This window comes from Ovis canadensis, chromosome X, assembly GCF_042477335.2.
Source record: "Ovis canadensis isolate MfBH-ARS-UI-01 breed Bighorn chromosome X, ARS-UI_OviCan_v2, whole genome shotgun sequence".
In the NCBI taxonomy this organism is placed as follows: domain Eukaryota; kingdom Metazoa; phylum Chordata; class Mammalia; order Artiodactyla; family Bovidae; genus Ovis; species Ovis canadensis.
This window is the reverse complement of record NC_091727.1, coordinates 58,213,192-58,237,913: the sequence shown is the minus strand read 5'-3', so window position 1 is coordinate 58,237,913 and position 24,722 is coordinate 58,213,192. Positions and strand designations below refer to the sequence as shown.

General features: G+C 41.6%; 1 protein-coding gene and 1 non-coding gene across 3 annotated transcripts in view; one reads left to right on the top strand and one right to left on the bottom strand.

The window, feature by feature from the left end:
- Positions 1-24,722, top strand: part of ZNF81 (zinc finger protein 81) — a 123,702-nt gene that overhangs the window by 82,919 nt on the left and 16,061 nt on the right. For both annotated transcript variants that reach the window (XM_070291709.1, XM_070291710.1), the window contains exon 3: positions 12,333-12,459. In XM_070291709.1, coding sequence (XP_070147810.1) covers positions 12,333-12,459 — 127 coding nt within the window. The remainder of the gene's footprint in view (positions 1-12,332; positions 12,460-24,722) is intronic.
- Positions 23,142-23,245, bottom strand: LOC138931312 (U6 spliceosomal RNA). The gene has a single exon (XR_011446554.1). It is a non-coding gene; the product is annotated as a U6 spliceosomal RNA (small nuclear RNA).

Sequence of the window (24,722 nt, the reverse complement as noted above, 5' to 3'; positions counted from 1 at the left end):
CATTGTATATATGTACCACAGCTTCCTTATCCATTCATCTACTGGTGGACATCTAGATTGCTTCTGTGTCCTAGCTATGGAAGATAGAATGGTGAAAATAAATGAAGCAGAGAGGAAAAAAAGAAAAAAGAATTAAAAGAAATGAGGACAATCTGAGAGACCTCTGGGACAATGTTAAGTGCCCCAACATTTGAATCATAGGAGTCCCAGAAGAAGACAAAAAGAAAGAGCATGGGAAAATACTTGAGATAATAGTCAAAAACTTCCCTAAAATGGGGAAGGAAATAGCCACCCAAGTCCAAGAAACGCAATCAGTCCCAAACAGGATAAACCCAAGGCAAAACACCCCAAGACCCTTATTAATTGAACTAACAAAAGTTAAACACAAAGAGCAAACAGTAAAAGCAGCAGGAGAAAAGCAACAATAACACAAAAGGGGAATCCCCATAAGGATAAAGATGATCTTTCAATAGAAACTGCTCAGGCCAGAAGGGAATGGCAGGACATACTTAAAGTGATGAAAGAGAAAAGCCTACAAGCAAGATGACTCCACTCAGCAAGGATCTCATTCAGATATGACGGAGAAATCAAAAGCTTTACAGACAAGCAAAAGCTGAGGGAATTCAGCACCACCAAACCAGCTCTTCAGCAAATGCTAAAGTATCTTCTCTAGACAGGAAACACAGAAAAGATTTATTTAAATTAACTCAAAATAACAAAGTAAATGATAACGGGATAATACTTATCAATTATTACCTTAAATGTAAATAGGTTAAATACTTCAGCCAAAAGACAAAGACTGGCTGAATGGATACAAAAACAAGACCCTTATATATACTGTTTACAAGAGACCCACTTCAAAACAAGGGACACATACAGACTGAAAGTGAGGGGCTGGAAAAAGATATTTCATGCAAATGGAGACCAAAAGAAAGCCAGAGTAGCAATACTCATATCAGGTAAAATAGACTTTGAAATAAAAACCATGATAAGAGACAAAGAAGGACACTACATAATGATCAAAGGATCAATCCAAGAAGAAGAAATAACAATTATAAATATATATGCACCCAACATAGGAGCACCTCAATACATAAGCCAAATGCTAACAAGTTTGAAAGGGGAAATTAACAGTAATACAGTAACAGTGGGAGACTTTAATACCCCACTCACACCTATGCATAGATCAACCAAGCAGAAAATGAGCAAGGAAATACAAGCTTTAAATGATACAATGGAGTTAGACCTAATTGATATCTACAGGGCATTTCACCCTAAATCAGTGGAATTCACCTTTTTCTCAAGTGCACATGGAACATTTTCCAGAATAGATCAGATCCTGGGCCATAAATCTAGCTTTGGTAAATTTTAAAAAATTGAAATAATTTCAAGCATCTTTTTCTGATCACAATGTGGTAAGATTAGATGTCAACTACAGGGAAAAAAAAAACATAAAAAAAACACAAACATATGGAGACTAAACCACACACCTCTGAATAACCAGCATATCATGGAAAAAATAAAAAAGTAAATCAAAATATGCATAGAAACAAATGAAAATGAAAACACGATAATCCAAAACCTGTGGGATTCAATAAAAGCAGTGCTAAGAGGGAGGTTCATAGCAATACAAGCCTGCCTCAAGAAACAAGAGAAACCAACTAAACAACCTTTAGGAATAAAGTATTTTTAAGTAATTAATTTACATTGTTTTTCAAGATACAATGCTGTTGAACACTTAACAGACTACAACATGAATACAGTTACAATAAATGTAACTTTTATATGCCCTGGGAAACCGAAAAATGTGTCTCACTTTATTGCGATATTCATTTTATTTTGGTGATCTTGAGTACCCACAGTGTCTCTGAGGAATGCCCGTGCTAGTTGTCAAATAACGTGGACTTGAGACTGAACACAAGATTGGTGAGGAAATCCCCCACTTGGATAAGAATTAGGACTAACCATAACACTGTGTTCAGGCAGCTGTCTTTAAATCTGCTTCATGGTACTTGGTATGTAATTATTTTTCCAGTTCCTCCTCATTCAGTTCAGTTCAGTCAGTCAGGTCCAACTGTTTGCGACCCCATATACTGCCACACTTCCCTGTCCATCACCAGCTCCCCAAGCTTGCTCAAACTCATGTCCATCAAATCAGTGTTCTCCTCATTGACTGGCAATAAAGTGAAGGACCATTTATTGAACATACAATTTGGTCAACATTTCCACTACTGATTCCAAAGACTTTTCTCAGATCTCCTTAATTTGTCTCTGTTAGTTGTCTATTACTGCTGTAACAAACTGCCATAAAGTCAGTGGCTTAAAACAACAGAAATTTTAAATCTTGTAGTTCTGAAGTCCTAAATGGATCTCACTAGGCTAAAGTCAAGATGCTGGCAGAAATGGGTTCCTTTTTTAAAAAATTTTATTTATTTTGTCTGTGCTGGGTCTTCGTTGGTGTGTTGCCTTTTCTCTAGTTGGGGCAAGTGGGGGCTACTCTTCGTTGCAGTGTGGACTTCTCATTGTGGAGGCTTCTTTTGTTGCAGAGGACAGGCTCCAGGTGTGTGGGCTTCCTTAGATGAGGCACATGGGCTCAGTATTTGCAGTTCCCAGGCTCTAGAGCGTGGGCTCAGTAGTTGTGGCACATGGGCCTAGTTGCTCTGCAGCATGTGGGATCTTCCCAGATCAGGGATCAAACCTTGTCTCCTGCATTGGCAAGCAGATTCTTTACTACTGAGCCACCAGAGAAACGTGGATGGGTTCTTTTCTGAAGGCTCAAGGGAAAAATCAATTTCCCTGCTCTTTCTAGCTTTTAAAGGTCACAAATATTCCTTGATATCATTCTCTTCATCTTTAATACCAGCAACAGTCAGTTGGTTCTTATCATGCTACATCACTCTAAACTTCTCTCCTACCTCACTCCTACACTTTTAAGGACTCTTTACATTACCCCTACCCAGACATTCCAAACAATCTCCTTGTTTTAAGGTCAGTTGATTAGCAAACTTAGACATCCTGGAATGTGAAGTCAAGTGGGCCTTAGGAAGTATCACTACAAACAAAGCTAGTGGAGGTGATGGAATTCCAGTTGAGCTATTTCAAATCCTAAAAGATGATGCTGTGAAAGTGCTGCACTCAATATGCCAGCACATTTGGAAAACTCAGCAGTGGCCACAGGACTGGAAAAGGTCAGTTTTCATTCCAATCCCAAAGAAAGGCAATGCCAAAGAATGCTCAAACTACCGCACAGTTGCACTCATCTCACACACTAGCAAAGTAATGCTCAAAATTCTCCAAGCCAAGCTTCAACAGTACGTGAGCCGTGAACTTCAGATGTTCAAGATGGTTTTAGAAAAGGCAGAGGAACCAGAGATCAAATTGACATCATCTGCTGGATCATGGAAAAAGCAAGAGAGTTCCAGAAAAAACATTTATTTCTGCTTTACTGACTATGCCAAAGTCTTTGACTGTGTGGATCACGATAAACTTTGGAAAATTCTGAAAGAGATAGGAATACCAAACCACCTGTCTTGCCTCCTGAGAAATGTGTATGCAGGTCAGGAAGCAACAGTTAGAACTGGACATGGAACAACAGACTGGTTCCAAATAGGAAAAGGAGTACGTCAAGTTTGTATATTGTCGCCCTGCTTATTTAACTTATATGCAGAGTACATCATGAGAAACGCTGGGCTGGAGGAAGCACAAGCTGGAATCAAGATTGCCGGGAGAAATATCAATAACCTCAGATATGCAGATGATACTACCCTTATGGCAGAAAGTGAAGAACTAAAGAGCCTCTTGATGAAAGTGAAAGAGGAGAGTGAAAAAGTTGGCTTAAAGCTCAACATTCGGAAAACTAGGATCATGGCATCTGGTCCCATCACTTCATGGCAAATAGATGGGGAAACAGTGTCAGACTTTATTTTTGGGGGGCTCCAGAATCACTGTAGACAGTGACTGCAGCCATGAAATTAAAAGACACTTGCTCCTTGCGAGGAAAGCTATGACAAACCTAGACAGCATATTAAGAAGCAGAGACATTGCTTTCCCAACAGAGGTCCATATAGTCAAAGCTATGGTTTTTCCAGTAGTCATGTACACATGTGAGAGTTGGACCATAAAGAAGGCTGAGTGCTGAAGAATTGATTCTTTTGAGATAAGTCAGAGAAAGAAAATTCCATATGATCTCACTTTATGTAGAACTAAGAAAAATGAAAGACAAACAGAGCTCAGAGATACAGAGAAAAGTTGGTGGTTGCCAGAGGCAAGAGTGGGTGGTGGACAAAAGGTGAAGAAGTTTGATGATATACAGCCTTGTTGTACTCCTTTCCCAGTTTTGAATCAGTCCGTTGTTCCATGTCCAGTTCTAACTGTTGCTGCCTGGCCTGCATACAGGTTTCTCAGGAGACAAGTGAGGTGATCTGGTATTCCCATCTCTTTAAGAATTTTCCACAGTTTATTGTCATTCACACAGTCAAGGGCTTTAGTGTAGTCAGTGAAGCAGTATATATTTTTCTGGAATTCCCTTGCTTTCTCTATGAGCCAGTGAATGTTGGCAATTTGATATCTGGTTCCTCTGCCTTTTCTAAGACTAGCTTGTACAACTGGAAGTTCTAGCTTCACATACTGCTGAAGCCTAGCCTGAAGAATTTTGAGCATTATCTTGTTAGCATGTGAAATGAGTGCAACTGTGTGGTAGTTTGAACATTCTTTGGCACTGTGCTTCTTTGGGATTGCCCTACTTTTCCAATCCTGTGGCCACTGCTGAGTTTTCCAAATTTGGTGGCATATTGAGTGCAGCACTTTCACAGCATCATTTAGGATTTGAAATAGCTCAGCTGGAATTCCATCACCTCCACTCTTTGTTCATGGCAATGCTTTCTAAGGCCCACTTGACTTCACACTCCAGGATGTCTGACTCTAGGTGAGTGACCACACGATCATGGTTATCAAGGTCTTTAAGACCTTTTTTGTATAGTTATTCTATGTATTCTTGCCACCTCTTCTGAATGTCTTCTGCTTCTGTTAGGTCCTTATTGTTTTTGTCCTTTATCATGCTCATGCTTGCATGAAATGGTCCCTTGATATCTCCAGTCTTCTTGAAGAGATATCTAGTCTTTCCCATTCTATTGTTTTCCTTTATATCTTTGCATTGTTCACTTAAGAACCCCCTCTTATCTGTCCTTGTTATTCTCTGGAACTCTGCATTCAGTTGGGTATATCTTTCCTTTTCTCTCTTGCCTTTTGCTTCTCTTATCTCCTCAACTATTTGTAAAGTCTCCTTAGACAAACACTTTGCCTTCTTGCATTTTTTTTTCCTTTGGGATAGTTTTGGTCACCACCTCCTGTACAGTGTTACAAACCTCTGTCCATTGTTCTTCAGACACTCTGTCTGCCAAATCTAATCCCTTGAATCTATTCATCACCTCCACTGTATAAGGGACTTGACTTAGGTCATACCTGAATGGTCCATACCATTTCTGTCCTATATCAAGCCCATCTTTGCATGAAATGTTCCCTTGGTATCTCTAATTTTCTTGAAGAGATCTCTAGTCTTTCACATTCTGTTGCTTTCCTCTATTTCTTTGCATTGATTGCTGAAGAAGGCTTTCTTATCTCTTCTTGCTATTCTTTGGAACTCTGCATTCAGATGCTTATATCTTTCCTTTTCTCCTTTGCTTTTTGCTTCTCTTCTTTTCACAGCTATTTGTAAGGCCTCCCCAGACAGCCATTTTGCTTTTTTTCATTTCTTTTCCATGGGAATGGTCCTGATCCCTGTCTTCTGTACAATGTCACGATCCTCCATCCATAGTTCATCAGGCACTCTATCTATCAGATCTAGTCCCTTAAATCTATTTCTCACTTCCCACTGTATAATCATAAGGGATTTGATTTAGGTCATACCCGAATGGTCTAGCGGTTTTCCCTACTTTCTTCAATTTAAGTCTGAATTTGGTAATAAGGAGTTCATGATCAAAATCACTGCAGATGGTGACTGCAGCCATGAAATTAAAAGACGCTTACTCCTTGGAAGAAAAGTTATGACCAACGTAGATAGTATATTCAAAAGCAGAGACATTACTTTGCCAACTAAGTTCCGTCTAGTCAAGGCTATGGTTTTTCCAGTAGTCATGTATGGATGTGAGAGTGGACTGTGAAGAAGGCTGAGCGCTGAAGAATGGATGCTTTTGAACTGTGGTGTTGGAGAAGACTCTTGAGAGTCCCTTGGACTGCAAGGAGATCCAACCAGTCCATTCTGAAGGAGATCAGCCCTGGGATTTCTTTGGAAGGAATGATGCCTAAGCTGAAATTCCAGTACTTTGGCCACCTCATGCGAAGAGTTGACTCATTGGAAAAGACTTTGATGCTAGGAGGGATTGGGGGCACGAGGAGAAGGGGACAACAGAGGATGAGGTGGCTGGATGGCATTACTGACTCGATGGACATGAATCTGAGTGAACTCCGGGAGATGGTGATGGACAGGGAGGCCTGGTGTGCTGCGATTCATGGGGTCGCAAAGAGTCGGGCACGACTGAGCGACTGAACTGAACTGAACTGATACCTGAATGGCCTAATCATTTTCCCTACTTTCTTCAGTTTAAGCCTAAATTTTGCAATAAGGAGCTGATGATGTAAGCCACAGTCAGCTCCTGGTCTTGTTTTTGTGGACTATATAGAGCTTCTCCATTTTTTGCTGCAAAGAATATAATCTGATTTCAGTATTGACCATCTGGTGATGTCCATGTGTAGAGTTGTCTCTTGTGTTGCTGGAAGAGAGTGTTTGCCATGACCAGTGTGTTCTCTTGAGAAAACTCTGATAGCCCTTGTCCTGCTTCATTTTGTACTCTGTTGGAGTCCAGCTCCAGCAGCCAGGGAATCAGCCTGAAGGGATGAGCGGTGTCAGTGAAGAATGATGTAGCCTCTGACTTGAGGTACGGTACTACATGTTTATTTCAAGCATCAGGTCTTCTTTTATACTTTGACAAAAGCATTAGGTCAGAGGTTTGACATTTTCAGTTCCCCCTTACCCAGATTATTGTCTCATTGTTGCCCTTCAAACAGAGTTCCTGCTTCCTGTTTACTTGTGATTACATTGTAACTCATGCCACATTCCTCAGTTTATTTCTTATCTTTCTAAATCCTGTTTGCCCCTAGTATCTACTAAAAAGGCTTCTAGCTATTCTTAATGATTCCTAAACCCTAAGCTCAGCAAACTTCCTTTGCCATAAACGTTCCCCTCACAAACAGGTCTCAGATAACAATCTTTCCCATGGCCTCAAGCTGCGGCCTATGTGCTCATCCTGGAACATTCTTTGTGAAAATCCTTGAACAAATGTCATTGGTTACTTTATAGATTGTTTTCTGGGCACAACTGCAGAAGGCTTTGTGTTTTCTCATGCTTCTCTCAAGAACAATAAGCACCTTAACATTCTTTCCAGCCAACTCAACCGAAGAAAGGAAAGAGCAAGTCAGAATCACAAAACCTAACTCCTTCATCCCGGGACTGTGCCTGCGGGATGAGGAGAGGGGGTTGGGGCCGTGCCTCCATTTTGTCAGTAATGCCTAACGTGGCTACTGACAGTACTCTAAGGCCAAATTTGCCTGTTATTCCAGGTATCTCTTGACTTCCAATCCCCTGTGATGAAAAAAGACATCTTTTTTTGGTTTTAGTTCTAGAAGGTCTTGTAGGGCTTCATAGAACCATTCAACTTCAGCTTCTTTGGCATTAGTGTTTGGGGCATAGGCTTGGATTACTGTGGTATTGAATCATTTGCCCTGGAAATGAACTGAGATCTTTCTGTTGTTTTTGAGATTGTACCCAAGTACTGCGTTTCAAACTCCTGTTAACTTTGAGGGCTACTCCATTTCTTCTAAGGGATTCTTGCCTACAGTAGTAGATGTAATGATTATCTGGATTAAATTCTCCCATTCTGATCCATCTTAGTTCCCTGATTCCTAAAATATTGATGTTCACTCTTGCTATCTCCTGTTTAACCACTTCCAGTTTACCTTGATTCATGGACCTAACGTTCCAGGTTCCTATGCAATATTGTTATAGCATCATTCTTTACTTTCACTACCAGATACATCCACAACTTGCCTCTTCATTCTTTCTGGAGCTGTTTCTCTAGTCTTCCCCAGTAGCAAAGAGGGCTACGGATTTGAGGGGTCTCATCTTCCAGTGTCACATCTTTTTGTCTCTTTGTACTGTTCATTGGGTTCTCGTAGGAAGAATACTGGACTAGTTTTCCATTGTCTCCTCCAGTGGACCACATATATCAGGTACATATAGACAAGGCTATGATTTTCCCAGTAGTCATGTATGGAAATGAGAATTGAACCATAAAGAAAGCTGAGTGCTGAAGAATTGATGCTTTCAAATTGTGGCGCTGGAGACTCTTTGAGAGTCCCTTGAACTGCAAGGATATCAAACCTGTCAATCCTAAAGGAAAGTGAAAGTGAAGTCACTCAGTCATGTACAACTCTTTGCGACCTCATGGACTATAGCCTATCAGGCTCCTCTGTCCATGGGATTTTCCAGGCGAGAGTGCTGGAGTGATTGCCATTTCCTTCTCCAGGGGATCTTCCTGACCCAGGGATCAAACCTGGGTCTCCCACATTGCAGGCAGACGCTTTACTGTCTGAGCCACCAGGGAAGCCCCATCCTAAAAGAAATCAACCCTAAATATTCACTGAAGGACTGATGCTGAAGTTCCAATACTGAAGTTGAAGCTCCAATACTTTGGACATCTGATGCGAAGATCTGACTCATTGGAAAAGACCATGATGCTGAGAAAGATTAAAGACAAAAGAAGAAGGGGGTGACAGAGGATGAGATGACTGGATGGCATCACTGACTCAGTAACCATGAGTTTGAACAGACTCTGGGAGATACTGAAGGACAGGGAGGCCTGGCATGCTGCAGTTCATGGGGTGGAAAAGAGTCGGACATGATGTAGCGGCTGAACAGACTTATTTCACTTATCATAATGCTCTCAGGGTACATCCATGTTGTTGCAAATGACAAGATTTCTTTCTTTTATGGCTAAATAATATTCCATTGTGTATGTGTATGTATACCACATTTTCTTTATCCATTTCTCCATTTATGGATGCTTAGGTTGATTTTATATCTTAGCTATTGTAAATAATACTGTACGGACTTCCCTAGTGGTACAGTGTTAAGTAATCTTTCTTGCAATTCAGGGGATGCAGGTTTGATCCCTGGTTGGGAAACTAATATCCCACATGCTGCAGAGCAACTAAGCCCATTTGCCATAACTAGAGAGCCCATGCACCACAACTACTGAGCCCAAATGCCTTGAGGAAGATCCTGAATGATGCACCAAAGATCCACACGCTGCATCTAAGACCCAATATAACTAAAATAAATAAAACCCAATCTTTTAAAAAAATAATACTGCAATGAACAGGAGAGTGCATATATCTTTTAAAGTGAATGTATTCATTTCTTAGGTAGATACCCAGAAGTAGAAGTGCTGGATCATATGGTGGTTCTGTTTTTAATCTTTGAGGAAGTTCTGTATTGTTTTGCATAATGAAAGTGAAAGTTGCTCAGTAGTGTCTAACTCTTTGCAACCCCGTGAACTGTACTGTAGTCTGCCGCGCTCCTTTGTCCATGAGGATTCTCCAGGCAAGAATACTGGAGTGCGTTGCCATTTCCTCCTCCAAGGGATCTTCCCGACCCAGGGATCAAACTCAGATCTCCCACATTGCAGGCAGATTGTTTACCACTGAACCACCCAGTAAGCCCAATTTTACATTTCTGCTGACAGTGCATGAGTTCTGTTTTCTTCTATGTTCTCATTAACACTTGTTATTTATTGTCTTCATGATAGCCATTCTAACAGGTGTGAGGTGATAGCTCACTGTGGTTTTGATTTGCATTTCCTGATAATTAGTGATGTTGAGCATCTTTACATGTATCTGTTGGCCATTTGTGTGTCTTCTTTACAGAAATGTCTATTTGGATCCTCTACTGCTTTTTAATCAGTTTTTTTTTTTTTTTTTTTTTTTTGCTGTTGAGTTGTATGATTTCTTTACATATTTTGGATGTTGTTGTTGTTGTGTTAGTCACTCAGTCATGTCCCACTCTTTGCAACCCCATTGACTGTAGTCTACCAGTCTTCTCTGTCCATGGAGTTCTCCAGGCAAGAATACTGGAATGGGTAGCCATTTCCTTCTTTAGGAGATTTTCCCAACCTAGCTATCAAACCTGGGTCTCCTGCATTGCAGGCAGATTCTTTACTATCTGAGTCACCAAGGAAGCCCCACATAGTCTGGATATTAACCCCTTATCAGACATAGGCTTTGCAAATATTTTTCCCAGTCAGTGAGCTGTCTTGTCATTTTGTGGAAGGTTTCATTTGCTCTGCATAAACTTTTTAGTTTGGCATATTCCCACGGTTTGTTTCTGTTTTTGTGTTTTTTGCACTTGCTTTTGGTGTCAAATTCAAAAATTCATCTCCAAGACTTACATCAAGGAGCTTACCACCTGTGTTTTCATCTAGAAGTTGTATGGTCTCTGGTCTTATGGTTAAATCTTTAATCCATTTTGAATTAACTTTTGTGGGGGTGTAAGAGAGTGTTCCAGTTTCATTTTGTTGCATGTGGCTGTCCAATTTTCCCAAACCATTTATTGAAGACACTGTCCTTTCCCCCATTTTATATTCTTGGCATCTTTCTTATAAATTAATTGACCGTAAATGTGTGGGTTTATTTCTGGACTTTCTCTTCTGTCCCATTGATCTGTATGTCTGCTTTTATACCACAATCAAGTTAGTTAACACATCCATCACCACACAGAGTTACTCTGTGTGTGTGTGCTTGTGAATGTGGTGATAACACTCAAGTTAATTTTTGTATATGGTGTGAGGTGTGAATCATAAGTTTGTATTTTCCTCCAAAACTTATTATATTTATTTATTCCAGCACTGTTTTTAAAAAGACTTTCCTTTCCCGCATTGAAGCACTTTGGCACCTTGGTCAAAAAATAGTTGTCCATATGTGTGCAAATCTGTTTCTGGACCTTCTGTTCTGTTTCATTGATACATGTGTCTGTACTTACATCAATACCATTCTGTCTGAATTATTGTAGCTTTATAGTAAGTCTTAATATTACATAGTATAAATCTTCCATGCTAATCCTTGCTTTGTGTATTCTAGTTCCTTTGCATAGCTATATAAACTTTTAACATCTCTGTTTCAGTTTTTAACAAAAAGTTAACAAATAATTGGTTGAAGAAGTAGAAGACAAATGTGTAAAGTGATATAAAATTTCAACAACACTCAATCAAGTTGATTTAAATATTAGAGAACACTGAACCTATCAGTAGCTGAATATACATTGTTTTCTAGGGACACCTGAAACATTCTTCTAGATAGACCATATGTTGAAATCATACAGAGAGTGTTTTCTGACAACTGTGGAATTAAAAGTAATCAAACAAAACGGCATCAAGAGAAAATGCCTGTATTTTTAAAGACTAAATGAAAGCAGTAGTACAGGGAGCTATGTAAAGTGAGAAAAAAGTGTACATGCTGGACTTCCCTGGTGGTCCAGTGGTTAATATTTTGCTAGTCAAGGCAGGGGAGCATGTTCAACTGACCCTGTGTACCACAATTACTGAACCCTTGCTCTAGAGCCTGTGAGACACAACTTCTGAGCCTGTGAACCCCAACCACTGAAGCCTGTGCACTCTATAGCCTGTGCTCTGCAGCAAGAGAAACCACTGCAATGAAAAGCTCTTGCACCACAACTAGAGAGTAGCCCCTACTTTGCCACAACTAGAGAAAGCTCACACACAGGAACAAAGACCCAACACAAACATACATGCCTCCTTCAAAAAGCAATAAACACTAACTTCCCATTAACATGAGCAACTAAATAAGATAAACTTCAAATCCTGGAAAAAATTATCAATTTTTTCCCCTTTCGATCACTTTATTTACTTTATTTATTTATTTTTATTGGAGTATTTTTTTTTGCAGTTAGTTTCTGCTGTACAGCAAAGTTAATCAGCTATACACACTACTACATATAAGTAGTTATATACTACTATAGAAAACTAATGAAAATTAATTTTTTAAAATGAAAGACTCATATACAATGGATGGCAGAAATTTATAAGTAGATATTTTTATTCTATACATTATGTATAAGTAAGTATTTAAAAGGCATAGCCTATGGGGTTTTATGGTAAAAATCCTAAAAGCATTTTTCTATCTTTTCCCTATCCTCCCATGGTGACCTGGTCACCCTGAATGGGATTGTGTTTAGAGGTGTCAGTGTCCTTCATGTTTATTTACAGGTGTCAGTGTCCTTTGAGGATGTGACTGTGGACTTCAGCAGGGAGGAGTGGCAGCATCTGGACTCTGCTCAGAGGCGCCTGTACCAGGATGTGATGTTGGAAAACTACAGCCACCTCCTCTCACTGGGTAAGCCCAGCCAGAATGTGAATCTGCAAGGAACCTGTATGGGTAAAGTTTTGTCTGTCCAAGAATATATGTTAATGTCTTAAACTGCACTGTCTCTGATTGTGACCTCATTTAGAAATATGATCTTCCCAGAAGTAATCAAGCTAAAACAAGGTCATTAGTTGGGCCCCAGGAGCCTGGTGGGCTGCCGTCCATGGGGTCACACAGAGTCAGACACGACTGAAGTGACTTAGCAGTAGCAGCAGTAAACCAATATGACTGGCATTCTTATGAAAAAGAGAAGTGTAGACACAGACAAACACAAACACTCAAGAGAGGCCATGTGGAGGCACACAAGGAAAAGATGACCATGTGATTGGAGGGATGCTTCTATAGGACAAGAGGTGCCTGAGGCCACCAGAAACCAGGAGAGGGGCATGGAACACATCCCTCCCTAGCACCTTCAAAGAGCATGACTTGGCTGACGCCTTGATTTTGGACTTCCAGCCCCCAGAACCACAAGACAAGAAATTCCTGTTGTTCTGAGCCACCCAGTTTGTGGTTCTTTGTTATAACAGCCCTAGGAAACTGCAACTTTCTGTACTGGGAAGTGGAGTGATATTATGAGAAACACCTAAAAAAAAAAACCCATGGAAGTGGCTTTGAATTGGGCAGCAAGTAGAGGCTGAAAAGATTTGTAGGTGCTTGATAGAAAAAGTCTAGATTGCCTCAAAGAAACTTGTGGTAGAAGTAGGAATGTTAAAGGTGGTTTTGGTGAGATCTCAGATGGTGCAGTCCATGGGGTCACAAAGATTTGAATACGAGTGAACACACACACACTGCCAGATGGAAGATAGGCATATGTTGTTGGAAATTGGTAAAAGGTAAATCTTATAAAGTGGCAAAGGATTTGACTGAATTTTGTTCTTTTGGGTGGAAAGAGCTTGTAAGTGATGAACTGGGATATTTAACTGAGGAAACTTCTAAGCCAAGTGTTAAAAGCGAGACTTGATTTGCCGTTAATGCTTATAGTAAAATGCTAGAGGAAAGAGAGAATTTGAAGGAGGAATTGTTAGTAAAAAAGAACTAGAACATGAAGATTTTGAAAATTTTCAGCCTATCCATATTGCAAAATATGAGATGTACTCTGGAAAGGGCACCAAGTGTATGGCTGGAGAACCAGTTGCTAAAAGGATTAGGCATGTGACTTGTAGATCCAATCAGCCATCTCAGCAGAAACACTGCCAGCTTGGGATGAACAGGGCAGAGGCAGAAAAAAAGGAAGGAAGGAAGGCTGGATTTCTGGGATTCTCCAGCCAGGAAACAGGCTAGTAAAGCTATTTGGCAGTGAATATCTTCTAAGAAAAGCAATGAATGACCCTCCAAATGGTTCAGAAGCCAGCAGAGCTCTCACTGCCACCACAGGCCCAGAGAGCACAGACTAGGAAGATTCAGGGTGACAAGCTGTCACCTCTTTGCTTCCAGAAGGTGAGCCACCTAATTGATTCCAGGGCTAAGAGGGCAAGGCCACCACCTAGGGCTGAGGGTGTAAGGTCACCACATAGGATCTGAGGTCACATCTCTTAACAGTGACGTCTCTCTTGAACTCTCTCTTCAGCTCTCCCTTATGGTACTTGTTGACTATCAGTTTTGTTCCAGTATTTAGCTTTGGGTCTTCCCTGGTGGCTCAGATGGTAAAGAACCTGCCTGCAATGCAGGAAACTGGCATTCGATCCCTGGGTTGGGAAGATTCCCCTGGAGGAGGGAATGGCTACCAGCTCCAGGATTCTTGCCTGGAGAATTCCGTGGACAGAGGAACCTGTCAGGTCCATGGGGTCTCAAAGAGCCAGACCCAGCTAAGCGACTAACACTTTCACTTCCTTTTATTTAGCCTTACACCAAGCCCTGGTGGCTCAGTTATAAAGAATCTGCCTGTCAAGCAGGAGATACAGATTTGATCCCTGGGTGGGAAAGATCCCCTAGAGTAAGAAATGGCAAACCCACTCCAGTGTTCTTGCCTGGGAAATCCCATGGATAAAGGAGCCTGGTGGGCTACAGTCCATGGGCGCAAAGAGTCAGACATGATTTAGCAACTAAACAACAACAATATTTAGATTGCATGGAGTTCACTGCCCACTTTGGGCACATTCTCAAGCAATTCAACTCTGGGAAGACCCAGTCTCAGTGCTGCAAGGGTGGCTGCTGGCCTCACGCCATCCACAGGCTGATCCTTCGTCAGAAGAACTTGGGCCCCTTACAAGCAGCACTGCAAGGCAGGTCTACCGTTTTCCACATTTTATGTCAGTGCTGGCTGGCTTCTTCTGTGTTCACTCACCATTACTGAGGATATCCTTGGTAAGTTTTATTTTCCTCTACTATCTAAAATGCTTTAATTCTGTGAGTAAATTGAGACTTTGTAGCAAACCAAAAGTTGTTTCTCAGAAGGAGAGCAGAGGATGGCAGAGATTAGCTCTAAAATCCTAGGACCTGTGCTGTGATTCATCTCAGGGGAACTGCCAAAGGCTCCATCCCTGTGTCGCTGACACTTCAAGCACCAATGGATCTGATGGGTCATATGACCCAAGTGGCAGGGTGGCTTATATGGCGGTCTGGACGTGTCACACAGGGCCTTCTCCTATTCTGATCTCCACTCAAAATGGCAACTTTTTGAATCACCTGGTAAATAGACGAGAGTAGCTCATCCAGATAAGGACTGTGTTGCCTTTGATGTCCAAACAGGCCCTAGGTATTGGCCCTCTTTTTGCTTATGGAAGAGCCAGATGCAAAACTTATTCTTCAAGAGGTTAGAAGGAGTATCTCAACAAGCCCCCCACCACTGCACCCCTAGAAATCTCACTGAGATAGAAGGCCCCTAAATTTATTTTCAGATTCATTTCCTGTCTCCTGACACACAGATGCCTTATCCATAAGCCTAGAGTAGTTTCTCACTCTTATCCAGTAGGTCTAATAAGCATAATATCCATGTAATGGACCAGTGTGGGGTTCCTAGGTGGCACTGGTGGTGAAGAACCTGCCTGCTAGTGCAAGAGATATAAGGGACATGGTTTCAATCCCTGGGTTGGGAAGACCCCCTGGAGGAGGTCACAGCAACCCACTCCAGTATTCTTACCTGGAGAATCCCATGGACAGAGGAACTTGGCAGGCTATAGTCCATGGGGTCTCAAAGAGTTGGACATGACTGAAGTGACTGAGCACACAAACATGTGATGTGATGTCTTGTGGAAGGGAAAATTGTCCAAGATACCTACAGGTTAAATTATGACATGGAACTGGAGAGTTGAGCTTACCTCTGAGGCAGGACAGTGCAGGTATATAGCTGGCCTTGCCAATGGAAAGAAAACTGGTTTTGCTTGTCTTTACTAACAGTACTGTTTTTAAGAAAGGCATTTGCCAGATAAATATATACATGCCGAGTATCAAAGGATGTGTTCGTTTGCTCAAGCAACAAAACTGTATCTGGTATAGCAGCTGCTGTTGGAGACACTACCTGGTTAAGTTCATGATAATCCACTGTCCTTCTCCAAGATCCATCTGTCTTCTGCACAGGCCAAATAGGCATGTTGAATGTAGTGGAATCACCATCCTTGCATCTTTTCAAGTCCTTGCTGCTGCTGCTGCTGCTGCTGCTGCTAAGTCGCTTCAGTTGTGTCCACCTCTGTGCGACCCCATAGACAGCAGCCCACCAGGCTCCCCCATCCCTGGGATTCTCCAGGCAAGAGTACTGGAGTGGGGTGCCATTGCCTTCTCCATCAAGTCCTTGATGGTAACACTAACATCAGCAATCCCTCAGGAAAGCAATACTGCTTTTGGTTTACTGTTTTCCTAGATGGAGACAGTTCTAATGGCTTCTACTTGGCATTTTCCACCATAAGAGGCCTCACTCCATAGGTCAGGAGACCAATATGAGGAGACTGCCAGTTGCTGAGTATTCTAATTATGCATTCCTATACCAGAGAAATAACCACGAGATGGGTTTAGGGATCCACTGAGCTCACTGTGTGTGATGGACCTGAGCTAAAACTCCATTGATCACTTCACTTTTATAAGCCCCAACTCTGTCTGGTGAGCCACAGTAATGTTTTGGATCTTTTGGGATTAGTGTCAGATCAGAGCCAGTGTCCTGTCTGGTATTATCTGGAAAGCCTCATTGCTTTTTCCCCAATGCAGAGGTACCCTGGTAAAGGGCTGTAGGTCCTTTTAGAAAAAGTTGGGAGAAATATTAGTGGTGTAAATTTTTGGCAGTGTCATGGGTTCATTCCTCCAGGGACCCAACCTCCCCTTCATTCAGAAGTGTTCATTCTCAGTGTATAAACTGACTCAAGTCTGAGAGTTGATTGAGGAGCTGGGATTCTGTGTTTGGATGTTTCAAGTTAGACTTCTTTTTGCTTGACCCAGAACTCTTTTCCTTGTACAGATCAAGTAAGACTTTAGTAAATTGCCCACCTATTTGTTTCTTATGGAAGTCATGATCAACTAGCCAAACTCACAGGTCTCTGTGAATCAGACTGATTCTTTCTGACAGCACAGAAGGTTTGGTTCATCCCTATGTAATATATATTAAAGACATCTATGCTTTTTTTTTTTTTTTCCTATTTGGCAGTAGGATAGCATAAGAGAAAGAAGTTTAAATCTCTTCCTGGCCACTTGTTGTATGAATAACTAAGCCACTTCCTAGCTGTGTGACTTTGGAATTTTACCTCTCCAAGGCCGTTTCCTTGTCAGCTAAGGGGAATAAGAGGAGAGCGGGTTTGAAGATTAAATGGATTGATTCGTCTAAAGTGCCCAGGGCAATGTCTGGTACATAGTAAATACTCAATATTCTTTTTTTTTTTATTTTTATTTTTACTTTATTTTACTTTACAATACTGTATTGGTTTTGCCATACATTGACATGAATCCACCATGGGTGTACATGCGTTCCCAACCATGAACCCCCCTCCCACCTCCCTCCCAATAACATCTCTCTGGATCATCCCCGTGCACCAACCCCAAGCATGCTGTATCCTGCATCAGACATAGACTGGCGATTCGATTCTTACATGATAGTATACATGTTTCAATGCCATTCTCCCAAATCACCCCACCCTCTCCCTCTCCCTCTGAGTCCAAAAGTCCACTATACACATCTGTGTCTTTTTTGCTGTCTTGCATACAGGGTCATCATTGCCATCTTTCTAAATTCCATATATATGTGTTAGTATACTGTATTGGTGTTTTTCTTTCTGGCTTACTTCACTCTGTATAATTGGCTCCAGTTTCATCCATCTCATCAGAACTGATTCAAATGTATTCTTTCTAACGGCTGAGTAATACTCCATTGTGTATATGTACCACAGCTTTCTTATCCATTCATCTGCTGATGGACATCTAGGTTGTTTCCATGTCCTGGCTATTATAAACAGTGCTGCGATGAACATTGGGGTACATGTGTCTCTTTCAATTCTGGTTTCCTTGGTGTGTATGCCCAGCAGTGGGATTGCTGGGTCATATGGCAGTTCTATTTGCGATTTTTTAAGGAATCCCCACACTGTTCTCCATAGTGGCTGTACTAGTTTGCTTTCCCACCAACAGTGTAGAAGGGTTCCCTTTTCTCCACACCCTCTCCAACATTTATTTGGATTGCAGACATTCTGACTGGTGTGAAGTGGTACCTCATTGTGGTTTTGATTTGCATTTCTCTAATAATGAGTGATGTTGAGCATCTTTTCATGTGTTTGTTAGCCATTCGTATGTCTTCTTTGGAGAAAAGAATGAAACTAGATCACTTTCTAACACCACACACAAAAATAAACTCAAAATGGATTAAAGATCTAAATGTAAGACCAGAAACTATAAAACTCCTAGAGGAGAACATAGGCAAAACACTCTCCGACATAAATCACAGCAGGATCCTCTATGATCCACCCCCCAGAATTCTGGAAATAAAAGCAAAAATAAACAAATGGGATCTAATTAAAATTAAAAGCTTCTGCACAACAAAGGAAAATATAAGCAAGATGAAAAGACAGCCTTCAGAATGGGAGAAAATAATAGCAAATGAAGCAACTGACAAACAACTAATCTCAAAAATATACAAGCAACTTATGCAGCTCAATTCCAGAAAAATAAACAACCCAATCAAAAAATGGGTCAATATTCTTTTATTTTTTTGCTCTTAATTTGTTTACATGCATGTCTGTGAGCAGGTGAACCACTCTGAAACAGGTGTTACATTTAATGCTATCCCCCCATTCTCATATAGTGTTAGAAGGATAGAGAGGTATAGACATATAACACATAAATATATGGGTGTATAGCATAGTTTCTTAAATATCTGAAAACTGTCTTTTGCTAAATTTTCATACACTGTTTCTGTCCTGTTTTTCTTAGACTGTCCTAAATCTGCTGGCTTCAAAGAAGGTTATCTCTTAAATAATGAAACACCAAGATAAAGATATGGGCTTCCCAGGTGGTGCTAGTGGTAAAGAACCCGCCTTCTAGTGCAGGAGATGTAAGAGACCCAGGAATTTGATCCCTGTGTCGGGAAGATCCCCTGGAGGAGGGCATGGCAACCCACTCCAGTATTCTTGCCTAGAGAATCCCATGGACAAGAGCCTGGTGGGCTACAGTCCATGAGGTCGCAAAGGGTTGGACATGACTGAAGTGACCTAGTATACACACACACAAGGTAAAGGTTTGTTTTGAAAGATGTTTGAAATCTAATGAGTTGTAGAATGAATTAAAGCAGTATTATAGAAATTTCTACGCTTATTTGTGAATTGGACTGTTCTGATTACTACTCTGACCCTGTGCTAACCACATCCACCTTGTATTTGGCAATACAGTGCCTCCCTCCATTTGGCCACTGCCACACCAGGTTTGAACTTCCTTCCTTTCAGCTGGTAAACAGTCTACTTATAATGGGAGAGACCTGTATTCAATCTCTGGGTTGGGAAGATCCCCTGGAGAAGGGAACGGCTACCCACTATAGTATTCTGGCCTGGAGAATTCCATGGATTGTATAGTCCATGGGGTCACAAAGAGTCGGACATGACTGAGCAACTTTCACTTCACTTCATTTCACTTCACCTCACCCCAGGTTCCAATTACTCCCACTAAATTTAGGTTTTCCAGTTCAGTGGCAGCAGTTCCCACTGAAATTTCTGACCTACAGTGAAGAACAATCATAGATTATCGGGGGCCCCCTCGCAAATTTATTTGTCACAGTTGTCATGACTGGTGTGTGTCTCTGGACCATCCTGGTGTGAGTGAGCAGATATTTCATGATAAATCTACTCTTAACATTCCAATCTCCCTAAGCCTTCAGATGCCTTTCTCTGTAGTACACCAAAGCAGTCCTGGAATTCCAGCTGCATTTATGTGGGCTGTGATCTGGTTCCTGTTCCAGCCAACCAGCCAAATATACTGTCTATACCCTTCCTAACCCCTCAAGTGGCAAGACGAAATTCAGAATCTGCTTAGTGTACACATATTAAAAATTTCAGTCTGATCCAACTTTGTTCCTTCCATTATCCCACACATATCGCCCAGATTTCTGTCCTTATAAATTGGACAAATCATGCAGTCATTTTGGAGTATCTCACATCTCCTCATGGGTCGTACTTTGTACCTTACCCTTTGGGCCTTTGTTGTTGTTTAGTTACTAAGTCATGTCCAACTCTTTGCAACCCCATGGACTGCAGCATGCCAGGGATCCCTGTCCTTCACTGTCTCCTGGAGTCTGCTCAAATACTCATGTCCATTGAGTTGGTGATGCCATCCAACCATCTCGTCCTCCATTGCCTCCTTCTCCTCCTCCCTCAATATTTCCCAGCATCAGAGTCTTTTCCAGTGAGTCAGCTCTTTGCATCAGGTGGCCTAAGTATAGGAGCTTGAGCTTCAGCATCAGTCCTTCCAGTGAATATTCAGGATTGTTTTTTTTTTGTTTGTTTGTTTTTTTTTCTTTTTTTTTTTTTTTAGGATTGACTGGTTTGATCTCCTTGAGTTGGGGCTTGGTGAACTTAAGTCTAGTTATAGGTCTAGAAGTAAAGACAGGTGGTGGCGTAGGTCCTGACGGGAATCAGCAGTGTTTTACAAGGCAAGTCCCTCAGGGGAGGCCATTGCAGGCTTCTCAGGCAGATGGGGGTTTAACTTCTCAGTTGAAGGTGGAAGGGCTGCTTCTACTGGCAAAGACTCATCCAAATTTAGAGGTGCAGTGTCCTCATATGTTCCCATTCCACTTTTCAGGATCCTGTTCCTTCTTTATCAATGCCTTCCTTTAACAGCAGACAGCCTGTAAGGTTGGGAATTCAATTTGTGTTGTAATTTAGCCACTCACAGTTTGAGACTCTGGGTTTGGTTTTCAGTAAGCTCGGCTCTGCAGTTCCAGAAGCTAACAGATATTTTCAGGACAGACTGAGAAATTTTCAAGTCATTCATGTTATGCTTGATCTAGAAAATCAAACCCCTGAGCTCATCCTCTTCTCTCCCCACTTTGTCCAGTGCGATTAAGAGCAACCAGACAATCTTACTAGTAAGTTTGACAAAATTTCCAAGTATCAAATACAAGGTCATCCAGAACCTCACCTCTTACAAGCATTCAATTAGGAGTATCCAGTGTTGATATTTTGCATATCTCTTTTGTCATGTAACACCGCTCTCCTTACTACTGGAAATAGAGTCATTAGTGCTTTTGAATTTAATCAGAATAAAGAATCAATTCTAGAAATCCCATAACCAATTCAGAAAACTCATACTTGAGATTCCATTCCACTAGAGCAGAGTCCCCAACCCCTGGGCCATGGACCAGTACTGGTTCATGGCCTGCTGTTAGGAACTGGGCCACAGAGAAAGAGGTGAGAGGCAGCGAACAAGTGAAGCTTTATCTGTATTTACAGCCGCTCCTCATTGCTGGCATTACCACCTGAGCACCACCTCCTGTCAGATTAGATTCTCACAAGAGCACAAATCCTAGTGTGCTTGAATCATCATGAAACTATCCCCCCACCCCCATCCATGGAAAAATTGTCTTCCACAAAACCAGTCCCTGGTGCCAAAAGGGTTGGGGACCACTACTCTAGAGTCACTCTTAATATCGAACTCTGTATTGTGGTTCTCCAGAGAAACAGAACCAATAGGATATAGCTATATACATATAGAGAGTATACACACTCTTGTGCATGCACGTGTGTACATAAAGACAAAGTAGGGGAGAGAGATTTATTTTAAGGAACCAGTTCACCCAGTTGTGGGGACTGGCAAGTCTGAAGGGCAGGCCAGCAGGCTCAAAATTTAGGTGAGTTGATGTTGAACTTTTGAATCTGAAATTCACAGGGCAAGCTAGGCAGATTTCTATGTCACAGTCCTGAGGCAGAATTTCTTTTTCCATTACCCATTCCTTGTTCCCTTTGCCCTCAGCAGGCAACTCAGCTAGTTGTGATTTTTTTCCTAGTGAAAGTGGAAAGTGTTAGTCACTCAGTCGTGTCTGACTCTATGTGACTGTGACCCCATGGGCTGTAGCCCACTGGGCTCCTCTGTACATGGAATTCTCTAGGCAAGAATATTGGAGTGGGTAGCCCTTCCTTTCTCCAGGGATCTTCCCAACCAAGGGATTGAACCCAAGTCTCCCACATTGCAGGCAGATTCTTTACCAGCTGAGCCACAAGGGAAGCCCAAGAATCCTGGAGTGGGTAACCTGTCCCTTCTCCAGGGGATCTTTCCCACCCAGGAATCAAACCATGATCTCCTGCATTGAAGGCGGATTCTTTACCAACTGAGCTATCAGGGAAGCCCATAAATACAAAGAAACATGAAAGTAAACGTTGCTCAATCGTGTCTGTCTCTTGGCCACCCCATGGACTATACAGTCCATGGAATTCTCCAGGCCAGAATACTAAAGTGGGTAGCCTTTCCTTTCTCCAGGGGATCTTCCCAACCCAGGGATCAAACCCAGGTCTCCTGCATTGTAGGCAGATTCTTTACCAGCTGAGCCACCAAGGAAGCCCAGTGGTGTGACCCAAAACTTTATTCTTGAAGGGTCCCGGCCTGAATTATATCATTGTAGTTTTACATTGACTTCAGTCACATGGCATGCTCAGTCACTTCAGTTGTGTCTGACTCTTTGCAACCCCATGGATTGTAGTCCCCCATACTACTATGTCCATAGAATTTTCAGACAAGAATACTGGAGTGGATAGCCATTTCCTCCTCTGGGGGATCTTCCTGACCCAGGGATTGAACCCGTGTCTCCTGTGTCTCCTGCATTGCAGACAGATTCTTTACCCCGAGCCACTGGGGAAGCGATTACAGGGCATGATAGTGTGCCTTATGGGATCGCCTGTATTCTAGACATACTCTTCTTTTTTAAAAAATTTTTATTGGAGTATAATTGATTTACAATGTTAGTTCCAGGTATACAGCAAGGTGAATCAGTTATACATATACATATATCCACTCTTTTTTTTTAAGATTGTTTTCCCATATAGGCCATTACAGAGTAGTGAGTAGAGTTCTGTGTGCTATACAGTAAGTCCTTATTAGTTATCTATTTTATATGTAGTAGTATATATATGTCAATCCCAATCTCTCAATTTATCTCTCCTCCCCTCTTACCATCTGGTAACCATAAGTTTGTTTTCTACATCCATGACTCTACTTCTGTTTTGTAAATAAGTTCATTTGTATCCTTTTTTTTTAAGATTCCATAAAATATGGAACACTTCATGAATTTGTGTGTCATCCTTGCTCAGGGGCCATGCTAATTTTCTCTGTATCATTCCAATTTTAGTATATGTACTGCTGGGCTTCCTTGGTGGTTTAGATGATAAAGAATCTGCCTGTAATGTGGGAGACCCAGATTCAATCCCTGGGTCAGAAAGATCCCCTGGAGAAGTGAATGGCTACCCACTCCAGTATTCTTGCCTGAAGAATTTCATGGACGAAAGAGCCTGGCGGGCTCCAGCCTGTGGGGTCTCAAAGAGTCAGACATGATTGAGCAACTTTCACTTCACTTGACTGAAACAAGCACTCAGACATACTCTTCTTTATTTCCATTGTGATATAGCAGGCCACAGTTTCCCTTGGTAGTCAGGATCAACCACCCCAGCCAGCACAGTAACTCCCTTCTTTGCCTGTTGATTCAGAGACATGAAAAGACCAAGATGTCCAGGTGGCAGACTGATCTTCCAGTTTAATAGAATCAGTGTTGTGTCTCTTGGTAGAAGTATTCCTCCCTTTGGAACTAAGGCATGTGGAACAGCAGAGCATAAGATTGCCAGTACAGGAAACAAAATTTTTGCTAATGGGCCACTAGGAGTGATAGTAAGTGGTGCCACTCCTGGCTCAGGGCTGAGGGGATGGGCTATCATCCTGATGGGCTTGGAGGACAGAGCATTGAACCAGTGAGGATTATTGTCAAGCTGTGGCTCAGCTGGTAAAGAATCCACTTGCAATGCAGGAGACCTGGGTTCGATCCTTGGGTTGGGAAGATCCCTTGGAGAAGGGAAAGGCTACCCACTCCAGTATTCTGGCCTGGAGAATTCCATGGACTGTATAGTCCATGGGGTTGCAGAGTCAGACACGATGAGTGACTTTCACTTTCACTTAAAATCTAATGGAATTTGCCCTGCTCGGTTTCAGACTTGCTTGAGACCTGCCATACCTTTCTAAATTCTAATTTCTCCCTTTTGGAATGGGAGTATCTATCCTATGCCTGTGACACCATGGTGTTTGGAATATTTTAGAAACAGGTAATGCGTCTGCTTTCATAGATATGCATGGAGAGGAATTGTGTCCCAGAATGACTCATACTCAAGTCTTACCCATAAGATTTAGATGATTTAGATGCTGAGATCTGAGACTCTTGGTTGATGTTTAGATGAGATTTTAGACCTAAGAGTTGATGCTGGGATGACTAAGACTTTTGGGGATATTGGGATGGGATTAATGTATTTTATACATGGGAAAGATGTGAATTTGTGAGGGTCAGGGGACATGCTCTTATTGGTTGAATAGTGACCCCTCAAAAAGATATGTGTCAAAATCTTAACCCCCAGTACCTGAGAATGTGCCTTTATTTGAAAATAGTATCTTTACAGAGGGGATCAAATTAAAATGAGGTCATTGGGGTGGGCCCTAACCTGAGTGGTATCCTTATTTTTTTTTTTAAAGAAAGGAGATTTGGGCACAGAAATAGGCACACATAGAGGAAAGACAGTAAGAAGACACACAGGTAGAAGATAGCCATGGGACTGGATTAAAATACGTTTATAAGCCAAGGAACACCA